The 22,069-nt window shown below is 40.6% G+C and overlaps 1 protein-coding gene and 1 pseudogene across 1 annotated transcript; one reads left to right on the top strand and one right to left on the bottom strand.

Annotated features, from left to right (window-relative positions):
• On the bottom strand, positions 637 to 19,692 carry LOC102189932 (C-type lectin domain family 2 member H). Its single transcript, XM_013964213.2, has 6 exons — positions 19,604 to 19,692; positions 18,359 to 18,486; positions 9,118 to 9,246; positions 5,953 to 6,128; positions 5,254 to 5,360; positions 637 to 3,779 (listed from the first exon to the last, which is right to left on the bottom strand). Exons 2-6 carry the CDS (start codon positions 18,408 to 18,410, stop codon positions 3,647 to 3,649), a joined length of 597 nt encoding a protein of 198 aa, XP_013819667.1. The 5' UTR covers positions 18,411 to 18,486; positions 19,604 to 19,692; the 3' UTR covers positions 637 to 3,646.
• Positions 19,910 to 21,464, top strand: LOC102173537 (annotated as a pseudogene).

Raw genomic sequence — 22,069 nt, 5'->3', positions numbered from 1 at the left:
ATCTCAGAGCAGAATGAAGAGATGATCCACCTCCAGCTTCTCATTAGAAGAAGTTGGACCACACAACTTGCACCACTAGTTTTTTGTCTGTTACCCAGGAATCTGGCTTCTAATTTGCCTGTCTCAGAGAACAAAGGAGGCCCAGCATATGATAATTCTGATTGGACCTAGCATCCTTTAAACTTCTGGGGGCCACTAAGAACAAAGACAAAGGTTTTAATGAACAAAAGCTTAAAACACTGTGCATGCATACAATGGAATATTGATGTTCAGTTACGTGGGTGTTTTCTCAGCAGAAGCTCCTATATATTCTAGCTCCTGCTTTACAACTTACCCCTTGGGAACAGTCCCCTCAGATATCTAAGTGGACGATAATCATGGGCTGTAGTCCTCAGTAAGTCTTTTGAATAAAACATAATTCTCAACTCATAGGTTGTGCATATTTTCAGTCCCCAATAGTTTATGCTACTATGAGGGTAGTCATACCAGAAAGACCAACCATGCGAGCACATGCGAGTAGAGGGTCATGACTTTGAGTTGCATTTGAGACTGAGTAGCTTTCTGTCCAAGAATGTAAAGAGAATATCCCAGTCAGTTGCCTTCTATGACACCAACAATGGCAAGCAAAATGTGGAATTCAGAACAAAATACCATTTATTTTGAACTCTTAGGTACAAGTCCAACGAAATGTGTACAAGTTCCATATGAGGAAAAGTACAGAACTCAGGTAAACATAATCAAATAATTTAAATCAACTAATACTCCATGTTTATAGGTAGAAAAACAGAATATTTTCAAGATGTCAGTTCTTTACAACATCATCTATAGGTTCAATATACTCACAATAAAAATGCAGCAAGTCATTTTATAGATTTGCAAAATAATTCCAAAGTTTATATGAAGAGTCATAATACCCAGAATAGCCAACCCAATATTGAAGAAGAAAATTGGGGAACAGACCCTATTCAATGTCAAGCCTTACTATCTAGCTACAGTAAGCAAGTTAGTGTGCTGAAAGATCAATGGGACAAAATAGAGAGACCAGAAATAGACCCTCGTAAATGCAGTTGACTGAAATTGGACCAACCAGCAAAGGCAATATGAAGGAGGAAACAGAACAGGCTCCATCTTGAAAGCAGGACTACATCTTGGGCTGGACTGTGGACTTTGAGCTATATGCCCAGTATCTATGGAAATGACATACCAATGGAAAACCAGACCCCGATGAAGGAGCCTCAGGACTTGTACCTAGACTCTCCATTGCCTAAAAGATTATGTTAATTATCTCTGTAACAGAACAAAGTCATAAATACTATTACGCTTATTGGGGTATGACCACAGGCTTATTGATAAATGTTCACTGTTTAACTATCTAGGCTTATGACACATCAACCATGGGTTAACTTTGATCTTATCTCTCTTTTATCTTGTCCAGACTAGCTTCAAGGAATTTGGGGAGGTGGGTTTGAGCACGTACACTTAGGGTATATAAGGTTTTCACAAAAACTGGTCAGGGTCCCTGGCTAAGAGGAGACTCTGCCTTGGGCCCACCAGTGTATATAAACTGCACTCCACTATCTGCATTGTACTTCTGAGTGAATTTGTTTCCCAGAACATGTGGGTACAACAAATACAACGGAGAAAAAGTCTTTTCAACAAATGACACTTGAACAGTTAATCATACACACACATACACCCAAATTAGATGCTGATCTAACACCCACCACAAAAAAATAACACAAAATGTTATTGGCACTATTTTTACTTTTATTTCCATAAGCAATGATGAAAGAAAAACTATGTGTTAAATATTTAGAGTCAAATAGAGTAACAAGAGAATTTCATCAGTTACCTCATTTGAATCTTTCAACTAGCCAGTGAAACTGGTGATCTATTTATTTTTCATGTGAAGTACCTCTGCTTTGAAGTAATTTATAAAGGTCACAATGAGAGGGTAACAGGCAGGAAGGCCAGGGGTCTCCAAATGGAGGAAATAGGCTGCAAGTGTCAGACATTTTTTATCTCTCTCTTAAGCAGCAGGAGGAAACAAACAAGTGTTAGATTTCTTCCCTTTCTCTATATAAATTTAAAAGGAGGTTTTTCTTAAAATTCTGTGTTGCCATGACAACACCTGGCTCCACCTGAACTTAACTTTTCTCAAACCTTGAGCTAACCAATGCATTTTTCTTACAGAAATGTTTGCCTTAAGCTATGTTAGTGTATTATGTGCATTCTGTTTCTAAAACTCAATCGCACATAAACATTTGTGAGATTGGGTATCACTCGGTAATGAGTGGAGGTAATTCACTATTTGTGATTTAAATGGTGTGAAAGCAGGATTTTAAAAATCCAATAAAGTGTAAAAAACAGGTAGGTATTTGTTTATAGGTATAATATTTGCTCAGCACACTGTAATTTAAAACAGAAACGCTGAGAATTAAAGTGAAAAGGCACCTTTACAGTATTTCTAATGCCTTAAAATACAAAGTTTAAAGTAAAATTAGTCAGTAATTTTTAAATTTTTTTGGCTGCCCCAGATCTTAGTTGCAGCATGTGGGATCTTTGATATTCCTTTCAGCATGTAAAATCTAGTTGTTGTGTTTTTTTTTCCCCAATTTTATGATTTCTTTCATTTCTTACTTATTGTGGTAAATGGATAATTTATTATTATTGGAGCAAAATCCCACATGCCACAACTAAAGATTCCACATGAGGTACATCTGATTCACTTTGTTGTACAGCATGTGGAATCTTTAGTTGCCGCAAGTGGGACCTCTTGTTTGCGGGATGCAAGTTCTGGTTTCCTGGCCAGGGATCCAACAGTCCCCTTGCACTGGCAGCAGAGTCTCAGCCACTGGACCACCAGGGAAGTCCCTAGTCTTAGTAGTGTTAGAAACTTCTCTATAGATGTGTTTGCTTAATGTAATTAGTTAATTATAATTTTTGGCTGCACTGGGCTGTCGCTGCAGTGTGTGGGTTTCTTGTGATGATGTCCCCTGCAGTGGAGCACAGGCTCTAGGCTGAGGCTTCAGTAGTTGCAGCCCTCGGGCTCCTAGTTGTAGCTCACGGGCTCTGGAGAGCGGGCTCAGTAGTTGTGGCACAAGAGCCTAGCTGCTGTGTGGGGAATAGAATATTTCTGGACCAGGGTTGGAGCCCATGTCCGCTGCATTGGCAGGCAGATTTTTATCCACTGTGCCACCAGGGAAGTCCAAAAACAGTGACCATGTACATTTGGAACTGACAGTAAGGGAATTTTGAATGTGTTAACCAATTGTAACATTTCTCATTGGTTATTAAAATAATTGTGCATAGTTTTAGCTATCATAGTTATTTTTATGGTCCCAAGTGTGCAAATAAAGTGCTGTTTGTATGGAAAAAAGGGAATTCTTTCATATTTATGGGTTCAAACATAAACGTCAACTCATATTATTTAACACCTGCTTAATTTAGAATCTCACTTCCAAATCCCTATCTCATTCAAGTATAGCTTGCTTCTATGCGGTTAACAAACACTATAAATAAATATTGATATTTTTGGCAGAGCAAGCAATAGAGCAACTGTTTACAATGTATATATAAACATTTATAAAATGTTTATATAAAAACAATTTTTAATGCATCTCTTACGGATGGTGTGTGAAATTCCCTAATAAGGCCTTGAAGAATTTAAGGACATGATTTGTTTGCTGCAAATCCATTTTCTATCTGTATAACTTCTGGCACTGCTAACTCCAAGGTCATTTAGGTAGCCACGTTCCCCATCGCCTGTGATGACGAACCTAAAACCGAACATGAAAATGTTAAAAAAGCACTAGCTGGACATCTACATTTGTTCTTCCTCTATAATCTTCAGCACCTCCACTCCAGGTATTTTTAATGTGGACAAGAGAAAAATGAAAATCTGTTGTTCATAAGGCTTCGGAGTAAGTATACACCATTTCTGTATTCAGTTCGTTTGTATTCTCAAAGCCCCTGCTGGAAAACTGGAAGTTTATCATCATCCATCCCAAAGTCAGTTATGTTGTTGACTAGGTATTTAACTGGGGCTCGCTGATGTAGCCAAGTGAACTGCTGCCATGGGTGGTGATAAAAGAAATTGTCACATATTGAAATATCGGTAAGTCATTCTGGCTTATACATGTCTTAACTTGACTTTTACGCTACAAAATACTCTCTCTGTGCCATAATAAGCATCCACTGTACATCTGCTTTAATTATTAAACAAAAGGGCACACTGACCAGAAGTGAAGAATGTCCAAATTAAAAATAAAGTTGAAATGTCCCTCTTCTTGAGACACCAACTCTGGTCCTGCTTCGATGATAAGACTCCCTTCCCAGGTGCCAATGCCATATTGATCCACCGTGTGCTTGCTGGTCTATTCTTTTTTATTTTTTTATTAAAGCAAAACCTTGAAGGAATGTAACTCTGACTTGTTTAATGTTCTCTTTTCTGACAAGATATAAAACAGGGCCAGAAACCCTGTTTCTCTGAAGCAGTTTCTCAGAGTAAATCTGCAAAGTAGGCTTCTGGGCTAGTCCTCAACTTGGCTCAAATAAAACTCTTTTCTATTCTTATTTTTGATCATTTACTGATTATTTTAATTAGCTTTCAGGGAACATGATTTTCAGTGTTCTCCTGACCTGTTTCATACATGTGTGAAAATAAACATATGTGCTTACTAGAAAATTCTTAAATGGGCTTAGCTTTGATTGAGGGAAGTGATTGCCCCTTATATTCTATATGCTCCAAAATGGTTACATTTAAAACATTCCCACTGAAGTGTTCACAACCTAAGATGTGTTACTAAATTCCTTCCAGGGATAAATTATCACAGGAGGGATTCCCACTGGTTCTCTGATGACCTTCCCTTTAGGAATGGACAGGGCAGCGAGCAGAGTGGACTGAGGGTCTGTGGATACCAATTCTTCAGTGGCTTTCCAAGACGGTAGGATCCCAGAGTACCTCAGCTGTTCTCTCTACATTCTAAATATGGATTTCAGCACAGTTTAAGTCAGTGGGTGAAAGCGGATGAATATGTCCAATGTCATCATCATGCTGAAGATTTCAATTAAAAACATGATACGTGAAGTTTTCTCAAAGGCACAGATAATAAACAGAAGAGCATACAAAGGATTTCTATTTTATACCTCATAGTGCAGCAAACTTTCCATGATATTTAATTTACATTCCCCAAAATACAATTCACACCCAAACTACATATAAATAGAATAGAAGACAGTCTAAAAACTTACGAGGCATTATATTTAGAGTTGTCTGTCCACTTCCAAGCATGATGTGATGATTCTCTGCTAAGGCCAATCCAATAGTCAGAAGGGCCTTTGTATCTTTTCAGAAAGTTCTATTATAAAACACCAAAAGCAAAAACACATGTCTCCTTCATTTTACCCTTGAGTCCTCTTCCCCCCAGCCTTCTCTCTTTGCATGACAGCCTGGTAAGGTTGAGAAGCTTAGACATTGAAGGGAGAAGAGTAGTCCCCAGTTCTCAGCTTAAGTTACTCAAATGTCTTTGATCCTAAATTACGTTAAAGTGATCACACATATCAATTTGACCGGGAAAGTCCCAGGTTATGCCTATGGTTCCAACATAATATTGTCACTTCCAATATACTATGGTCACTTTCACTCCCCAAAATGTCCCAACTTGGATGATAAATTACATGATTAGCATACTTCTTTTTACAATGGGAACAATATATCTAATTTGAAGATTAACTATGAGGATTACATGAGAGAATGTGTCCAAATTGTCTCACATGGGTTCCAGGCAGAGAACATAACCAAGAAATGCCAGGCACTAATATGCACTCCAAGCCCCCAAGTCTGCCTGGAATGGGAGCCTTCCTCTTCTTTCAGCTGTCACCCTGTGTGGCCTATAGCCTTCTCAGGGGCTAAGTATTTAACAAAGAACATGATCCAAAAATATTCCTTACCAGCTCCTCCTCCATTTCAAACTGAGCAAGAACAGCTTCCATTTTAGTACAGGATGTCTGACTGAATGTCCAATTCTTTGATTCTTCAGAAAAATAAAAACACTTACTCCCAAATCCAATCCATCCTTCTGGGCAGGTGACATACAGAACTTTTAAGTCTGGCTTTCTGCTTCTCGCTAAAAGTTGGACAGACACAGTGAAGCATAACAAACAAATTTCCCATTCATGTTATCTATTTTTCCACTTAACATCCTGAGTTATACATATATACAGATCTAGTTATACATATATACATGTGTGTACATGTATATGTAGGTACAGTATAACTAAATTCCAAAATGAGAGCTTTGAAGAAAAGCATGCCAAAGAACAGCTAGAGTCTTGTATTTTTATGGCCTTGGCTAATAGCGTTTTGTTTTCCTCAAAATCTGAACATGGGTTACTTTCTATAGGCAGACAGATTCTTAGAAATGTCTTCCCAGTCCAAACTCCCACTTTTTTCCCAAAGAATAGTTTTTCTTTATATGTATGTTGGCACCATTTTTTATATATAGATTTGTGGAACCAGCTCTCTGTTCTCACTAAAAGTTGGACAGACACAGTGAAGCATAAGAAAGAAATTTTCTGATCCCTTTTACCTATTACTCCACTTACCATCTTGAGGTTGATCTTTATATATATATATATATCACATATGTATGTATGTACATATATACACACGTATTCATATATGTAAATACAGCAAAACTAAATTCCAAAATGAGGAGTTTGAAGAAAAATATGGCCAAATATAAACTAGACTCTTGTACTTTTATGGCTGTGCAAACAGCATTTTGTTTTTCTTAAAATCTGACCAAGACCTACTTTTCATAGGCAGACAGATTGTTAGAAACATCTTCCATGCCCAATGCGTTTGTTTATCAGAATGCACAGTTTTACTTTATATGTATTTTGGCACCATTCTACATAATTTCATATTATTTTGCTTCCAGAGTCATATTCTTAGGTGCTTGTCTATGTACTAAACACTCTCTATGGATGCCACCCAACTTTGGGTTATATGCAGAATTGCCGAGCTGTAATGAACATTACTTTGCCAACAAAGGTCCATCTAGTCAAGGCTATGATTTTTCCAGTGGTCATGTATGGATGTGAGAGTTGGACTGTGAAGAAAGCTGAGTGCCAAAGAATTGATGCTTTTGAACTGTGGTGTTGGAGAAGACTCTTGAGAGTCCCTTGGACTGCAAGGAGATCCAACCAGTCCATTCTAAAGGAGGTCATTCTTGGGTGTTCTTTGGAAGGAATGATGCTAAAGCTGAAACTCCAGTAGTTTGGCCACCTCATGAGAAGAGTTGACTCATTGGAAAAGACTCTGATGCTGGGAAGGATTGGGGGCGGGGGAGAAGGGGACGACAGAGGATGAGATGGCTGGATGGCATCACTGACTCAATGGACGTGAGTTTGAGTGAACTCTGAGAGTTGGTGATGGACAGGGAGGCCTGGCGTGCTGCAATTCACGGAGTCACAAAGAGTTGGACACAACTGAGCGACTGAACTGAACTGAATGAACTTCCAACTAATATTTCTAATGCCTTGTGAAATGCTACCAGCTTTAACCATTCATAAAACACCAACTGCTACTTAGTGTGTGGAAAAGTGATTGTACTTTGCTGCTTGCCAAAACAGTAGACTTCTCCAAGATCTATGTTCTTTTTTTGGTTTTTGGAAAATGTAATATCGAGATCTGTGGTCACTTGCTGAGAGCAAGCTAGTGATAGTTGTTTTTCCTAAATGATTTTATTAGATTGAGAATTTGCCTTGGAAAGAATGTTCTCTGAAAACTAACATATGAATATACATATATATATATTTTATCTGGTGACTTTTTCCCCCGAGGTCAGTCTTGAAGTACACATTGTACATTTGATTGTTGCCTCCCAGAGTCATCACTAACAGTCTTATCTCAGGCACAAAAGCCATCAATCCACTGAACTTCAAGCAGAGAATCTGTGCATCTCACTTCTCAGGGGTCCATGGACACTAATGGTTTTAAGGAAATCAATTTCTGTAGCATTTAATTCCTGTAGTACTCTTTCCTAGCATCATACGGATTTCCCTTTCCCCACATCTTCCCTAGTATCAGTCCTTCTTACTCTTGACAAAAGAAACGCAAACTCCTTACCTTTCCTAGATTTTACTATGCTACATTTCTTAGGGGTATAAAACCTTCTAGTAGACAAAACGTGGCATAGTTCAATTATTGATTTTAGTACCAAAAATACAATGTAGTATTTCCAGTGTTTCTGGAAATGCTATTTTATATGTATTTCTGTTAAATATGTATAAAAATATTTGGGCCCTTGTTAGATGCTCTGAACCAGCAAGATATCAGAGTATAGGCAATGGGAAGAATAAATGTTTTTCCTTCATAACCTCACTTTTTCCTCCCTTATCCAATCTGATAGGAAATACTGTTGGTTCAACTTTCAAGATAGATTCTGACAACAGGTCCCACCTCCACTGTTATCACCAGGGCCAAACCATGGTCCCCTCTGGTGTGGATTTCTATAAGGTTACCCTAGTAGGTGTTTCCGAAGTCTAACTTTTCTTCCAACAGTCAAAATGGTTTTATTCTAATGAAATTTAGATCATGGCATTCTTCTCCTACAATTTCCCTTTACCTATACCCCCCATTGCGCTCAGATTAAAAGCTGAAGTCTTTACCTGACTCATTAGGCTGTGACCTCCCTGACCCCCAGCCTGTTACTCTTCCTCATTCTCACCTTGCTTCAGCTGTAGAAGCCTCCATGCTGTTCCCCAAACCTACCAGGAGATTCTTCCTTTCATTCTACTTGTTCCTGCCATCTGGAGTGCTTTCCCCACATAGCCACATGGCTCCTTCATCTCCTTCAAGTTTGCGGAAAAGTCATCTCAAGGAGGCTGGCCCTGGACACTTATATTCATCTCAATCTGTTATCCTATATTATAATATCTGTATCTTTCTGTTATTGATAGAATAAGAGTTCCCTGGGAATTTTTTGTGTTTTGTTCACTGGTATACCTCAAACATTTCACACACCCTGGCACATATGGAGCTCAATAAATATTTATTGACAATGTGAATGTGCAAAGAACATGGTACGGTTTGGAGAACAGGTAACTCACCTGCCACAAGAGCGGAAAGCGTCACCACATTTAGAGCCACAAGTATAAAGATAATCAGGATGCAGGAGCAAAGCTTGGCAGGTGTAACAGGAGATATAATTGCTAGGCATTTCTCTTGGAGATCTTTACCTATAAATAGAAATGTCATAATCTCAATCTGATGGAAGCATTACAAGAAAAACTTCAATTTATCACAGAATCAACATGCAAAGTCAGCTCTACCTCACCTCCCCTACTGCCAACTCTCTCACAAAAGGTCCATGTCCAGGAGAGATGGCCACGGCCCAAAAGCGACCCAGAGATAAGAGAAACAGTATGTTTCCCCTGGAGAGTCTTCCAGTTATTGTAAGAAGAGCTAATAAGGGAGTAAGAGACAGACAGACTAGAAATCAGAATGAAAACAAAACATGCAAACAATCCAGATTTACCTCCACAAATAACAAATTTGGTTAGAAGTTCTAAGAGGAGCTTTAGAAAACTAATCAATATAATTCATCACATTAACAGAATAAGAGAAGAGAAAGGATATGACCATCGATATGGACATAAAAGGAGAAGGAAATGGCAATCCATTCCAGTATTCTTGCTTAAAGAATCCCATGGACAGAGGAGCCTCTGGGCTGCTGTCCATAAGGTCACCCACAGTCGGACATGACTGAAGTGACTTAGCATGCATGCATGCATGCATAGACATAAAATGTGGAAAACGTTAAGAGTCATCCCAAATAACAAAGCCCAACAAATTATGACCTGAACTTTCACTTTTCATAGAAAATAGTATAGCAAACATGATACTTATTGGTGAAAAAGTGAAAGCCTTCCTCTAAAGGTCAGGAACAAGGCAAGGATGCCTGTTCTCACCGATCCAATTTAACATTTTACTAGAGGTTCTATCAGTGCCAATAAGGAAAGAAAAGTAAATAAAAGACATATAGAGATTAGGAAGAAGTGAAAGTGTTTCTAGATGTGGTATCCACTCGCCTCCCACTAGAAATATTAATTTGAAAATTATCTGCACATGAAAATCCCTTCCCAAGGGTCAAGGATTCCAGGCACAGCCACTCCCTGCCTCATCCCAGCTCCTTGCACTCCAGCAATTCTGGCAGATAATGCAGTCTCAGACAGCTTCCACCCTGGGCTTCCTGTGGGCTCCTAGGAGCCCTGTTTCCCACTGCACCTGCCAATTCCAGCAGCTCCAGGTGGGGCTCCTGTGACGCTTGGCTCCTGGTGAACTCCTGGGGACCAGGCCCCCCAAACCCTTCCCTCAGGACTCAGCAGTTCAGCAGAGAGAGAAAGACCCTCTCCCTGTGGGAAAAGGAGAGTAAAGCGGTGCTTGACTTCCCTACAGATTTCAGGTCTACCTGCTCTAGCATCACATCAGTCTGACTCCTGCAGTCCTGGGTGACACCCTGCAGACTCACTAACCGAGGCCACCCTCTCCCCAGTGCCTGCCAACTCCAGTGAGCCAAGTGACTCCTGTGACATTAGGCTCCTGGCAGGCTCCTGGTAACCCAGGCCACCTTTCACCCTCGGGACTGTGGACTCCCGTGGCCACTGGCAGCTCCTATCACTCCTGCTGGCTCCCATGAATCAAGAAACCAACATAACCAGTCATTGCTGTTTAGTTTCTAAACCTTGTCTGACTGTTTTGCGACCCCATAGACTGTAGCCTGCCAGGCTCCTCTGTCGATAGAATTTGGCTCCTATGTCCATGGGATTTCCCAAGCAAGAATTCTGGAATGGTTTGCCATTTCCTTCTTTAGGGCATCTTCCCAATCCAGGGATCAAACCTATGTCTCCTGCTTGGCAGGGGGATTCTTTATACCACTGAGCCACCTGGAAAGCTCCAACCAGTCACTAGGGAAACATAAAATACAGTGAGCTGTCACAAGATGTGTATCAGAGTGGCAAATAAAATAACAAAACTAAATGATGGTGAAGAAATGATAGAAAAGGAATTCTCATAAACTATTGAAAATGCAACAGTCAGCCACTTTGGAGAACAGCTTGGCAGTGAGGTGTGGCAAACATAAGACCACCACATGCCCTAGCAATGCCATCCCTAGGTATCTATGCAAGAGGAATGGAAATTTCCATTTACACACAAAACCCATACTTGAACATTTATAATAACTTTATTTATTGTCACCAAAAACTGGCAACAATTCAAATATCCTTCAGCTGGGAAAAAGTTAAAAAAAGACCACTTTGTACTAAGAAAAAAGAAAAACTTGACCCCATGCTCACAATTGCTCATTTATTATTTTGCTTTGACTCAGTAAATTTTACTGAAACTTTCTCCTCCCCAAAGACTCCGAAAACTCTGGATTGCCTGAAAATGTAAAAAGGCAATAAAGAAAGCAGTGAGATGCTTCCCAACTCAAGTGTGATCATGACCTCGTGTCCCTAGAACACGTGAGAAGGGTGACTTTGGAAATGCCACCTGCTCTTCCACCTCGCTCTCCCTTCCCAACAAAGTGTTCTGTTCCCCTTCTTGCCTACTTAAAAGTGAGAACCTTTTTCAGAGAGTGTTTCCTATTGTGAAAGTCCTTGTGAATAATGTCTCTCTTTATTAAGTGTACACTATTGATATACAGTACAATATAAATGAATTTCAAATGCATCATGCTGGTGAAAAAAGCCTGACTCTGTAGGCATTCTTATAAAGCAAGAGTATTAAAATAGAAAACAAATCATTGGTTGCCAAATGATGAGGAGACAGGAAAGAAATACATACAGAGAGCATGTGTGTGTGTGTTGGGGGGTGTTGGGGGGTATTCTTAGTGTGTTGTTGCCACACAATTATATGTATTTGTCAAAACTCATAGAAATGTACAGCAAAAGGTGAATTTTACTGAATGTTAATTATAATTTTTAAAAGTTCCTGCTAACTTTAACTGCTACATTTCACTCATTGCAACTGTATCTCCGAGAATGTTCAGGAGCGTCAGTTTAAATGCTAGGCAGGCGGGAAAAATATAGGAATGACTTCTTTAAATGCTATACAATGGCATTTGGATTTTGGCTACATATAAAACTTTCCATCTTCATTCTTTCTGGTTCTGCATTAAAGCAAAATTGTCTCAGAAATTCCATATGTTATGATTTCTGAGAAATGGAAGATTTCCGGCCATAACAGTAAGCAAAGGATGCCACAGTAATTAGCAATCGCAGCCAGCACAGAATGGTGAGCTGGTGAGCCCTGAGGGAACTCAGGAAGGGGAGAAATCCCTCCTTCTAGTAGCCCTCAGACTGCAGCCACTCCCTATGCTGAGCCCTGAAGGAACTCAGGATATGAAAACTCAGGATAATGGCCCCAGATAGTTGAGGTGCATATCAAAAGAATGATTTCAGTGAGACCAGACTCTTGCATCTTCCCATACATAGAAAAGTGCTAAATTCCTTAACCTGGGATATCTGGTTTTCTTAATTTACAAAAAAAATCTTTTGATATTCAAAGGCTACATGCTGTTTGTTGCAAAGTTTCTATACTACCTGGCTCCCCTCTTGCCTCGTTGGAGCAGTTCTCTCAGGGTTATTTGAGATGCTGTCTCCCTGGCTTGAGTTCTAAAGTTCCCACTGAATAAAACATAACTCTTGTAACCAGGAAGGATTAATTTTGACTCCATACAGGATCTGTTTCTGTGACTTTAACTCTCATTTCACGGCTTTTGTTATTACAGGCATACATAATGGCCTGACTCAGGGAGCCCTGTCTGCCACACTTCTGCCTGCCTCTTGGGCTAGGGTGCCTTTGTTTGGCTCACAGGGAGAGAGCCTGACTCCTCTCACCTGTGAAAGGCTATGACATTCCTGTTCTTTGTATGGGAAATGGCACCCCTCCTCTGCTGATTACCAGACTGACAGAAATTCATATTTGGCGGCCAGAACTGCAGAGAGCTGTTTCATCTTTGTTTATTGACATCACAGCAAATATTTCATGTCACACCACCCATGATTGACGTAAAGTGAAACTAACAAATCCCTCGGCATGAGGCTTGCTATTCTAAGAGATGCCGACAAAAAAAGTTATTTTCTTTGTACTTTGATTTCTCACCTCCCCCCACCTGATCCATAAAATAACCTGGCATCCAGACCCCGACATGATGGTTAATTCGAGATGTTAGTCAGCCATCTTCTTGGTCAGCCAGCTCTCTGAATAAAGTCCTATTCCTTGCCTTAACACCTTATCTCTCAGATTCATTAGCCTATTGTCAGGGGTGAGCAGAGTGAACTTGGGTAATACTCAACTTTTAGGTTGTGAACACTTTTTAAAGTTACACTTCCACGATTTTTGTTCATTTTAGAAGAGTAAGATGTGAATCTCCTCTTACCTCTCTCCAAAGAATCTCCTATTTGCTCCTTACTAATATTCTAAAAGGGGCTTCCCTGGTAGCTCACCTGGTAAAGAATGTGCCTGCAATGTAAGAGACCTGGGTGTGATCCCTGGGTTGGGAAGATCCCCTGGAGGAGGTCATGGTATTCTTGCCTGGAGAATCCCCATGGACACAGGAGCCTGGTGGGCTACAGTCCACGGGGTCGCAAAGAGGCAGACATGACTGAGTGACTAAGTACAGAATTCTAAAAGTCCTCCCTTTTTCTTCTTCATTTCTCTATATCTTTCTCCTAACACCCTCCTTTGTTTCATGTTTCATTTCTCTTTCTTGCTTACTTACTTCTGTTCTGTTTTTTCATATGGAAATAAAATTTGCCACCCCCAAAATGTCTCTTCAGCATGTAGATTATTCAACCTGGAAATCAGCAAGGCACCCAAAATCCAGGAAGAATCTTTGATCTTCTCCCTATCTGTCTAAAAAAATTTAAATCGAGGGGTTGTTTAAAAGAGAGCTATTACCAGAAATATCTACAAGAATATGGGCCTGAGTGTGGTGGGGGAGACTGGGCAGGACCTAGAGATCAGAGTCTGTCATGGCCCTAAAGATCTTTGTCTCTGCACAGCCCTGCAAACATTCATTCACCAAACTTTTGCTTTTCCATTTCCATTTCCTTCTCTCTGAAGTACCAAACCACTACCCTCAACATCTTTTGTCTTTAGCTGAAGATGCTATTGAAGGTGAAGCTATTGGCCATTTCGGTGAGTTACTCAGTTTTCCTGGGTCTGTCTCATGTATACATATGATTCAACTTGAGATGTGGAATTTCTTGCCATATCAATAAACAAGGATGTCACAGCCATCAGCAGTTTTGACCCTCCAAATGTGAAATTCTGAGCCTTGAGTGTGCTTAGGAAGGAGAATGATGCTTGCTATTTGGCAGTCATTAAGCTGCAGCCACTCCCTGCTGTGAGCACTAAGGAAAAGTATAGGAGACCAGCCCTAGACGGCTGAGGTACATCTCAAGGGAATGATTTCAGTGAGCCCACACTCTTGCATCTTCTAGTACAAAGAAATCACTACATTCCTTAACTTGAGATATCTGGTTTTCTTTAAATCACAATGATCTTTGGATGTTCAGATTACCTGCCCCTTGTTCCAAACTTCTACATAACCTGACTTCTCCCCTCTCTCCTCCAAGCAGTTTTTATGGGGTTACATGAGACATTGTCTTCCAGGCTTGAAGACCTAAAAATTCTCATTGAATAAAAGGTAACTCTCAACATTAAGGTGCATATATTTTATCAGTCTGCAAACTCTTTTGTGATTTTGGATATCTATCTCATGCCAATTTAATTCTTAAACCAGAAGAGCAGAGGAACTGCTCTTACACTCTCCTGTGGTGTGTCCTCTTCCTGTTTCCCTTTAAATTCATATGGCTTTTATATTACACTCTGAACACAATAACCTTCAAATTTCTAGTTTGAAAAAATGGTTTTAGAAATTATCTCACAGAAGAACAGAGAGGAGCTGATGATGGAAGTATGACATGTAGTCAGGAAAAACAAAGAAGGTCTTCTCCACCACCTACTTTTCCTTTGACTGTAGCCCAGTAAGTTCTGCAGTGCAGGAGGACACTGCCCACCCACTCGAAAGCCTCACAAGTGTTCTATTCTAATAAATCACTTCTTATCTATCACCAGGGCTTCCCAAGTGACTAAGATGGTAAAGAATCTGCATGCAGTATGGAAGACTTGGGTTTGATTCCTGGTTTGGGAAGATCTTCTGGAGAAGAGATAGGCTACCTACTCTAGTATTCCAGTCTGGAGAATTCTATGGACAGAGGAGCCTGGCAGGTTACTGTCCATGGGGTCGCAAAGAGTCGGACACAACTGAGCGACTTTCACTTTCACTTATTCATCACTTTGCCTCTCAATGAATTCTTTCTGTGCTCACAGATAAAGAACTGTGGTACCAGAGCTCTTTGGAGCTCCTGTAATGACACCAAACCCTTTCACCAATAGCCCTAGTTTTTGCAGTTAACCTTTTTTTTGTCAATAATTAGTCATGGCTTTATTAAACAAAAGTTCTTAGAGAACAGTAAGATATTAACTCTCAGCTGACATCAGGGGAAAGTGACAAGAGGATACAATTTTTTTTTAATGCAGTTTTGTTGATAATAACATTAGCCAGATAGGTACTATATTTCAACAAATTCTTTTAATAATCACTATGTTACATTAACACTCTGACACTCTCATTAAATCAAATTTGTTTAACTAAAATGGTTATATTTAAAAGATGCTCTTATTTTTATATCACTACTGACAATGTCTGTTAAGATATTATATAGACTACTTTGTCATGTACTCTAAAAAGGATGATATAAAGCTTAGCCATTTAAGATCCATTATGATCAAAGGACCAGAGAACAAAATTGCAGTAAACTATAGTATGTAAACTATGATAGTATATATAATCTATAGAATCCTAGGGACGGCAGAGCCTGGGGGGCTGCCGTCTAAGTGGTCGCACAGAGTCGGACATTACTGAAGTGACTTAGCAGCAACAGCATGAGCAGCCTATATACTACATATGTATGACTGTACACATATGTATACATATATGTATACATATATGTATGTGTCGCACACACGTGTGTAATACATGTACCTGTATGTGTGTACATGTATGTATGTCTTTGTGTATACATGTACATGTACGTATATGAATGTATGTATATACATGCATATATACATGTATCTATGCATATGCATATATGTGCATGTATATATACATATATGTATGCAGCATACTATACTATATATACTATTTAGTATGCATATATAGTATATATACATATACGTACAGTACGTATAGTGTGTATACATATATACATACATATATACATGTATGTATACATATATATGTATACAAATATGTATAGTATATATACATACATATGTATATAAACATACCTATATATCTATATACGTACCATACATAGTATATATAGAGAAGTATAATATATAAACTATTGTATAAAGTATAGTATAGAATATAGCATATTTTACAGTATATAAACTATTATAGTATATATATTAGTATATATACTATATATATATATGTGTGTATATATATAGTGTACTTCTGTTATTATATCTCTCTCTTATTTTCATTCTCTGGTCCTTTGATCATAGTGGACCTTAAATGGCTAATGCTTTTTCCAGTAGTCTTGTATGGATGTGAGAGCTGGACTATAAGAAGAGCTGAGCACAGAAGTTTCCCTTTGGAATTAAGGGTAAATGTGATTTTCAGTAGTATCATTAAGTGTTTCAGCTGAAATCTACTGAGGCTCATTTATGTGTCCGAATAGTTTTCTTTGTCTTTCCCTCTGTCTCTTTCCCTCTTTATGTCTCTTTCTCTCTCTCACGAGTTCTTGTTGCTTTTGAACTGTGGTGTTGGAGAAGACCTTGAGAATCCCTTGTACTGCAAGGAGATCCAACCAGCCCATCCTAAAGAGATCAGTCCTGGGTGTGCACTGGAAGGACTGATGCTGAAGCTGAAACTCCAATACTTTGGCTACCTGATGAGAAGAGCTGACTCATTTGAAAAGACCCTGACAGTGGGAAAGATTGAGGGCAGGAGGAGAAGGGGACAACAGAGGATGAGATGGCTGGGTGGCATCACCAACCCAATGGACATGAGTTTGGGTAAACTCGGGGAGTTGGTGATGGACAGGGAGGCCTGGTGAGGTGCGGTTCATGGGGTCTCAAAGAGTCAGACACAACTGAGTGACTGAACTGAACTGATATATAGAAATAACACAATATATAAATATAGAAGTATACCAGACCTCGTGAGAGAGAGAAAGAGACATAAAGAGGGAGAGAGACAGAGGGAAAGACAAAGAGAATTATTTGTTCACATAAATGAGCCTCAGTAGATTTTAGCTGAAACACATAATGATATTACTGAAAATCACATTTACCCTTAATTCCAAAAGGAAACGTTGCAGGGCACTTTTGTGCCCAATGGAATAAAAACAGTTTTGCACTTACTTAAAATTTTAAAAAAAAGAAAGAAGTTGTGATTTTTACTCCTATTCCTCCAGAAAATGTGATGCCATCATTCAAGGCCCAAGTCAAAAGTAATTTCAGAAGCAGCAGCCATCACCAACTCGCTAGGTTTCATTAAATGCACTGTAGCACAGATCACATCAAATGATAGTGAATCCATTTGTCTGTCCCTGAGATGATGAAGTCCTGAAAGCAGGGTCTAAATACAATCTGTCTTTGTAGCAAATAACAAATAACAGGTTCTAAATATCTCACTACTACATTCAATCAGACTACAGAATACGTGTCATGGTTAATTTTTTAAACATATAAATGAATCTATTCTTATTCAAATTCTTCTCCTATTTAGTTGGTTACATAAGACTGAGCAGAGTACCCTGTGCTACACAGTAGGTATGGGCAACTTTTATTAGGATATGTATTACATAATTGTTGGTATCTGTTTGCCATCACCTCTGGAATATAATCCTCTGTTATTTAATATCATAATGTGACTTGCCAGAGTGAAAATTGCCCACAACCTGGGGAAAATATGAGAACTAATAAAATAAATCCAGAGAACATTTTTCTCTTAAAATTCTGTAACCTAAATCTGTTCAGAAATATTTAAGTAACATGCCAGTAACAAAACACCTGATGTGACAATTACACACCTGTCCTCTCACCCACCTCTAGACCCTCAAAACATATCTCCTCCTATGGAAGTTAACTGTGAAGTACTGATAGTCCTGAAGTGCGATTTCTATCCTGTCAGTGGCTGGTGGTATTAGAGTTCCCCCTCCCTCAACCCTCATTTTGTTTTGTCAAAGTTTATCAATTTTCACTTACCAGATCCCCCCTCTTCCACACTTTCTTCCGAGGTAGAGTTTCCCTGCAACATTTTCAACTTCTCTGTCAGAGTTATGTTTCTACTTAAGAGTATCCGACAATTTTTCACCGGGTTGCCAAAACAGGAACTGAGAAGTAAAGCAGGAAACTCTCATTCAATGAGTAAGCAGCAACAAGATAAGTGAAATTGACAAGACCTTTAAATTTATTGTTGACCAGACCTTAAATTTAAAATGCAAAGTGCTTTTAACTTAGAAAGATCTACTCCACAGACTTTTGTTCCCTATCACAATGGAGTAACAGGGACCAGATTTACTTCCCTGTCTGAATCAACTAAAAAAAAAAAAACTAGAAATAAGAAAAATGTTAGAAAACATCCTTTTCAATCACTGGGCACCTTTCAATGAAGGACAGTGAGCCTTACACTTGCCCCAGCTTATAGCCCATAGACAACTTTGTAGGGGTGGGTTTTTGTTGTTCAGATGCTAAGTTGTCAGACGTTTTGCAACCCCATAATAGTAGCGCCGCAAACTTCCCTGTCCTTCGCTATCTCCTGGAATTTGCTCAAACTCAAGTCCATTGGTGATGCCATCCAACCATTTCACCCTGTGTCCTTACCTTCTCCTGTTGCCCTCAATCCTTCCCAGTATCAGGGTCTTTTCCAAAGCAGAGGGAAACCAACAAAATGCCAAGAGATTCGCTGAGGTGAACAGGAGAAGTGACGGGGTAAGACTAAAGAATATCAGAAGAGAGAGAGAGATGCACCGGGAGAGAACTGGAGCGAGGTACAGTGTTCCCTTTGGGTATCCAGCAGCTTACTGATCACTTGTATACAAGGATGGAGGGAAAAACAAACAAGCAAAAACAAAAACAAAAACACTCTGTCAACTACAAATTGGCACTCGCCATGGGCATCTGCCAATGGCAACCCACTCCAATATTCTTGCCTGGAAAATCCCATGGACGGAGGAGCCTCCTAGGCTACAGTCTATGGGGTCGCAAAGAGTCGGACAGGACTGAGCAACTTCACTTCTACAAGGATTAAATCGTGTGCCCTGCCTTTCAGGCGCAGCTGCCTCTGCTGGTGCCCATGACCCCAGGGCAGACTCGGAGCTGAGAACCAAGCCAGGGAGGCTGCTTGAAGCCCGAGGACAGCCTGCCACGCCTGGCTTCAGGCTGCTCCAAAGACTGGGCAGCTAGGCCAGCGACCCTGGGAAGCCCCCCGCCCGCCTGACCCCCACAAACCTAGCCTGGTGTGGCTGCCTGCTCCCGGGCCAGCTGCGGTCCTCCTCCTCTGGCAGCGAAGTCGAACTGCCTCTCCGGCTCACTCCGCCGCTGCCTAGGCCTCAGCTTCCGCCAGGCCGCTTCCGCCAGCCTGCCTCCGCCCACCGGCCTCCGCCTCCGCCCGCCTGGCCAGCCACCCTTGGCACCCCACTCATCCCCTCCCTGTCCCCATCTCCGCCTGCCCGGGCTGGCGAATCTAAGTTGAAACAGCCTGAGCAGCAGCGAGTACAGGGGCTATGACGTAGAGGGCCTTCCTGCAGGGGCTAGGAAGTACAGCAGCACTTAGTGTGCCCAGATAATCAAGATGATTACCAGCTGGTTCCCTTGGACAGCAAGGAGACCTAACCAGTCAATCCTAAACTTAGGAAATTGATCCTGAATATTTATAGGAAGGACTATGCTGAAGCTGAAGCTCCAATAATTTGGCCACCAGATGGAAAGAACTGACTCACTCCCTGATAAGACTGAAGGCGGGAGGAGAAGGGAGTGGCAGAGGATGAGATGGTTGGATGGCATCATTGACTGGACGGACAGGAGTGTGAGCAAACTGGCAGATGGTGAAGAGCAGGGAAGCCTGGCGTGCTGCAGTTCATGGGGGTCACAAAGAGTCCGACACGACCAAGCAGCTAATCAACAAAAACCAGCTGGTTGGAAAACTTGGGTCGGGGAAATTATAGTGAAGTATTTGAGGTTGTTAACATCACCAACAGTGACAGAGTGGTTGTAAAAATTCTCAAGCCAGGGAAGAAAAAAGTGATAAAATCAGAAGTCAATCATTCTGGAGCACTCTCCTGGTGGAACAACTATCATTTAGCTGATTAACACCGTGAAGGACTCTGTGTTGGAGAGACCAGCTCTGGTATTTGAATATATCAATAATACAGATTTTAAGATCCATCTCATATCCTGACAGATTTTGATATCCGGTTTTACATGTCCTTAATTTAAAAATATCCTTATTTTATAACTACTTAAAGCTCTGAATTACTTGCCACATCAAGGGAATATGCACAGGAATATGAAACCTCATGATGTCATGAAACAGCACCACAGAAAACTGTGACTGATATACTGGAGTCTGGAGGGGAACTTTACCATCCTGCCCAGGACTACAATGTCCAAGTGACATCCAGGTACTTCATGGAACCAGAGCACTTTGTGGACTAGCAGATGTATGAGTATAGCTTGGATATGTAGAGTTTGGGCTGTATGTTAGCAAGCATGATCTTTCGAAAGGAGCCCTTCTTTCAGGTGGCGCTAATGGTAAAGAACCTGCCTGCCAATGTAAGAGATATAAGAGACTCAGGTTTGATCTCTGGGTCAGGAAGGTCCCCTGGAGGGGCGCATGGCAACCTGCACCAGTATTCTTGCCTGGGAGAATCCCATGGACAGAGGAGCCTGGTGGACTACCGTCCATGGGGCTGCAAAGAGTCAGACATGACTGAAGTGACTTAGCATGCATGCACTTCTTTCGTGGACAGGATGACTATGACCAGCTTGTTCACATTGCCAAGGTTCTGGGTACAGAGGAGCTACATGGGAATCTGAATAAGTATCACAAAGACCTAGATCTACACTTCAACAATATTGTGGACAACATTCATGGAAACGCTGGAAAAATTTTACCCATAGTGAGAACAGATGCTTTATCAGCCCTGAGGCCCTAGATCTTCTGAACAAACTTCTGTGATATGACCAACAACAGAGACTGACTGAAAAAGAGGCCATGGAGCACCCACACTTCTACCCCGTGGTGAAGAAGCAGTCCCAGCCTTGTGCAGATAATGCTGTGCGTCCCAGCGGTCTCACGGCAGCCAGATGAAGATTGGCAAATGATGGCCTCTCAAAGAAAGCTTAATTTCCCAGCACATCTCTCTGTACACATGTATTTTAATGCACATCTCTGGATCAAAAACATTTTATTCACAACCATAACTAAAGGTGGAAAGTTAGTTTTCAGAGAGAGAGGGGAAAAAAAAAAAGGATGTAATATTAGAATTTATTCAGGAAGGACAAATTGGATGGAGGGGAAAGAAAGTTCTTCCCTCCCACCCTTTACCTCTTTTTATCCCCATGAGAAACAATTTCTCTCTATTAGGGTAATCTACATTTTTGAGATCTGATAGGTATACATGGGGGCTTTCCCGGTAGCTCAGCTGGTAAAGAATCTGCCTGCAATGCAGGAGACCCCAGTTCGATTCCTGCGTTGGAAAGATTCCTGGAGAAGGGATAGTCTACCTACTCCAGTATTCTTGGGCTTCCCTGGCAGCTCAGCTGGTAAAGAATCAACCTGCAATGCAGGAGACCTTGGTTCAATCCCAGGATAGAGAAGACCCTCTGGAGGAGGGCATGGAAACTGACTCCAGTATTCTTGCCTGGAAAATCCACATGGACTGAGGAGCCTGGCAGGCTACAGTCCATGGGGTG

The sequence above is a fragment of the Capra hircus genome, chromosome 5, assembly GCF_001704415.2.
Source record: "Capra hircus breed San Clemente chromosome 5, ASM170441v1, whole genome shotgun sequence".
Lineage (NCBI taxonomy): Eukaryota > Metazoa > Chordata > Mammalia > Artiodactyla > Bovidae > Capra > Capra hircus.
Note: the sequence above shows the minus strand (reverse complement) of the source record. Positions and strands in the feature narration are given on the sequence as shown.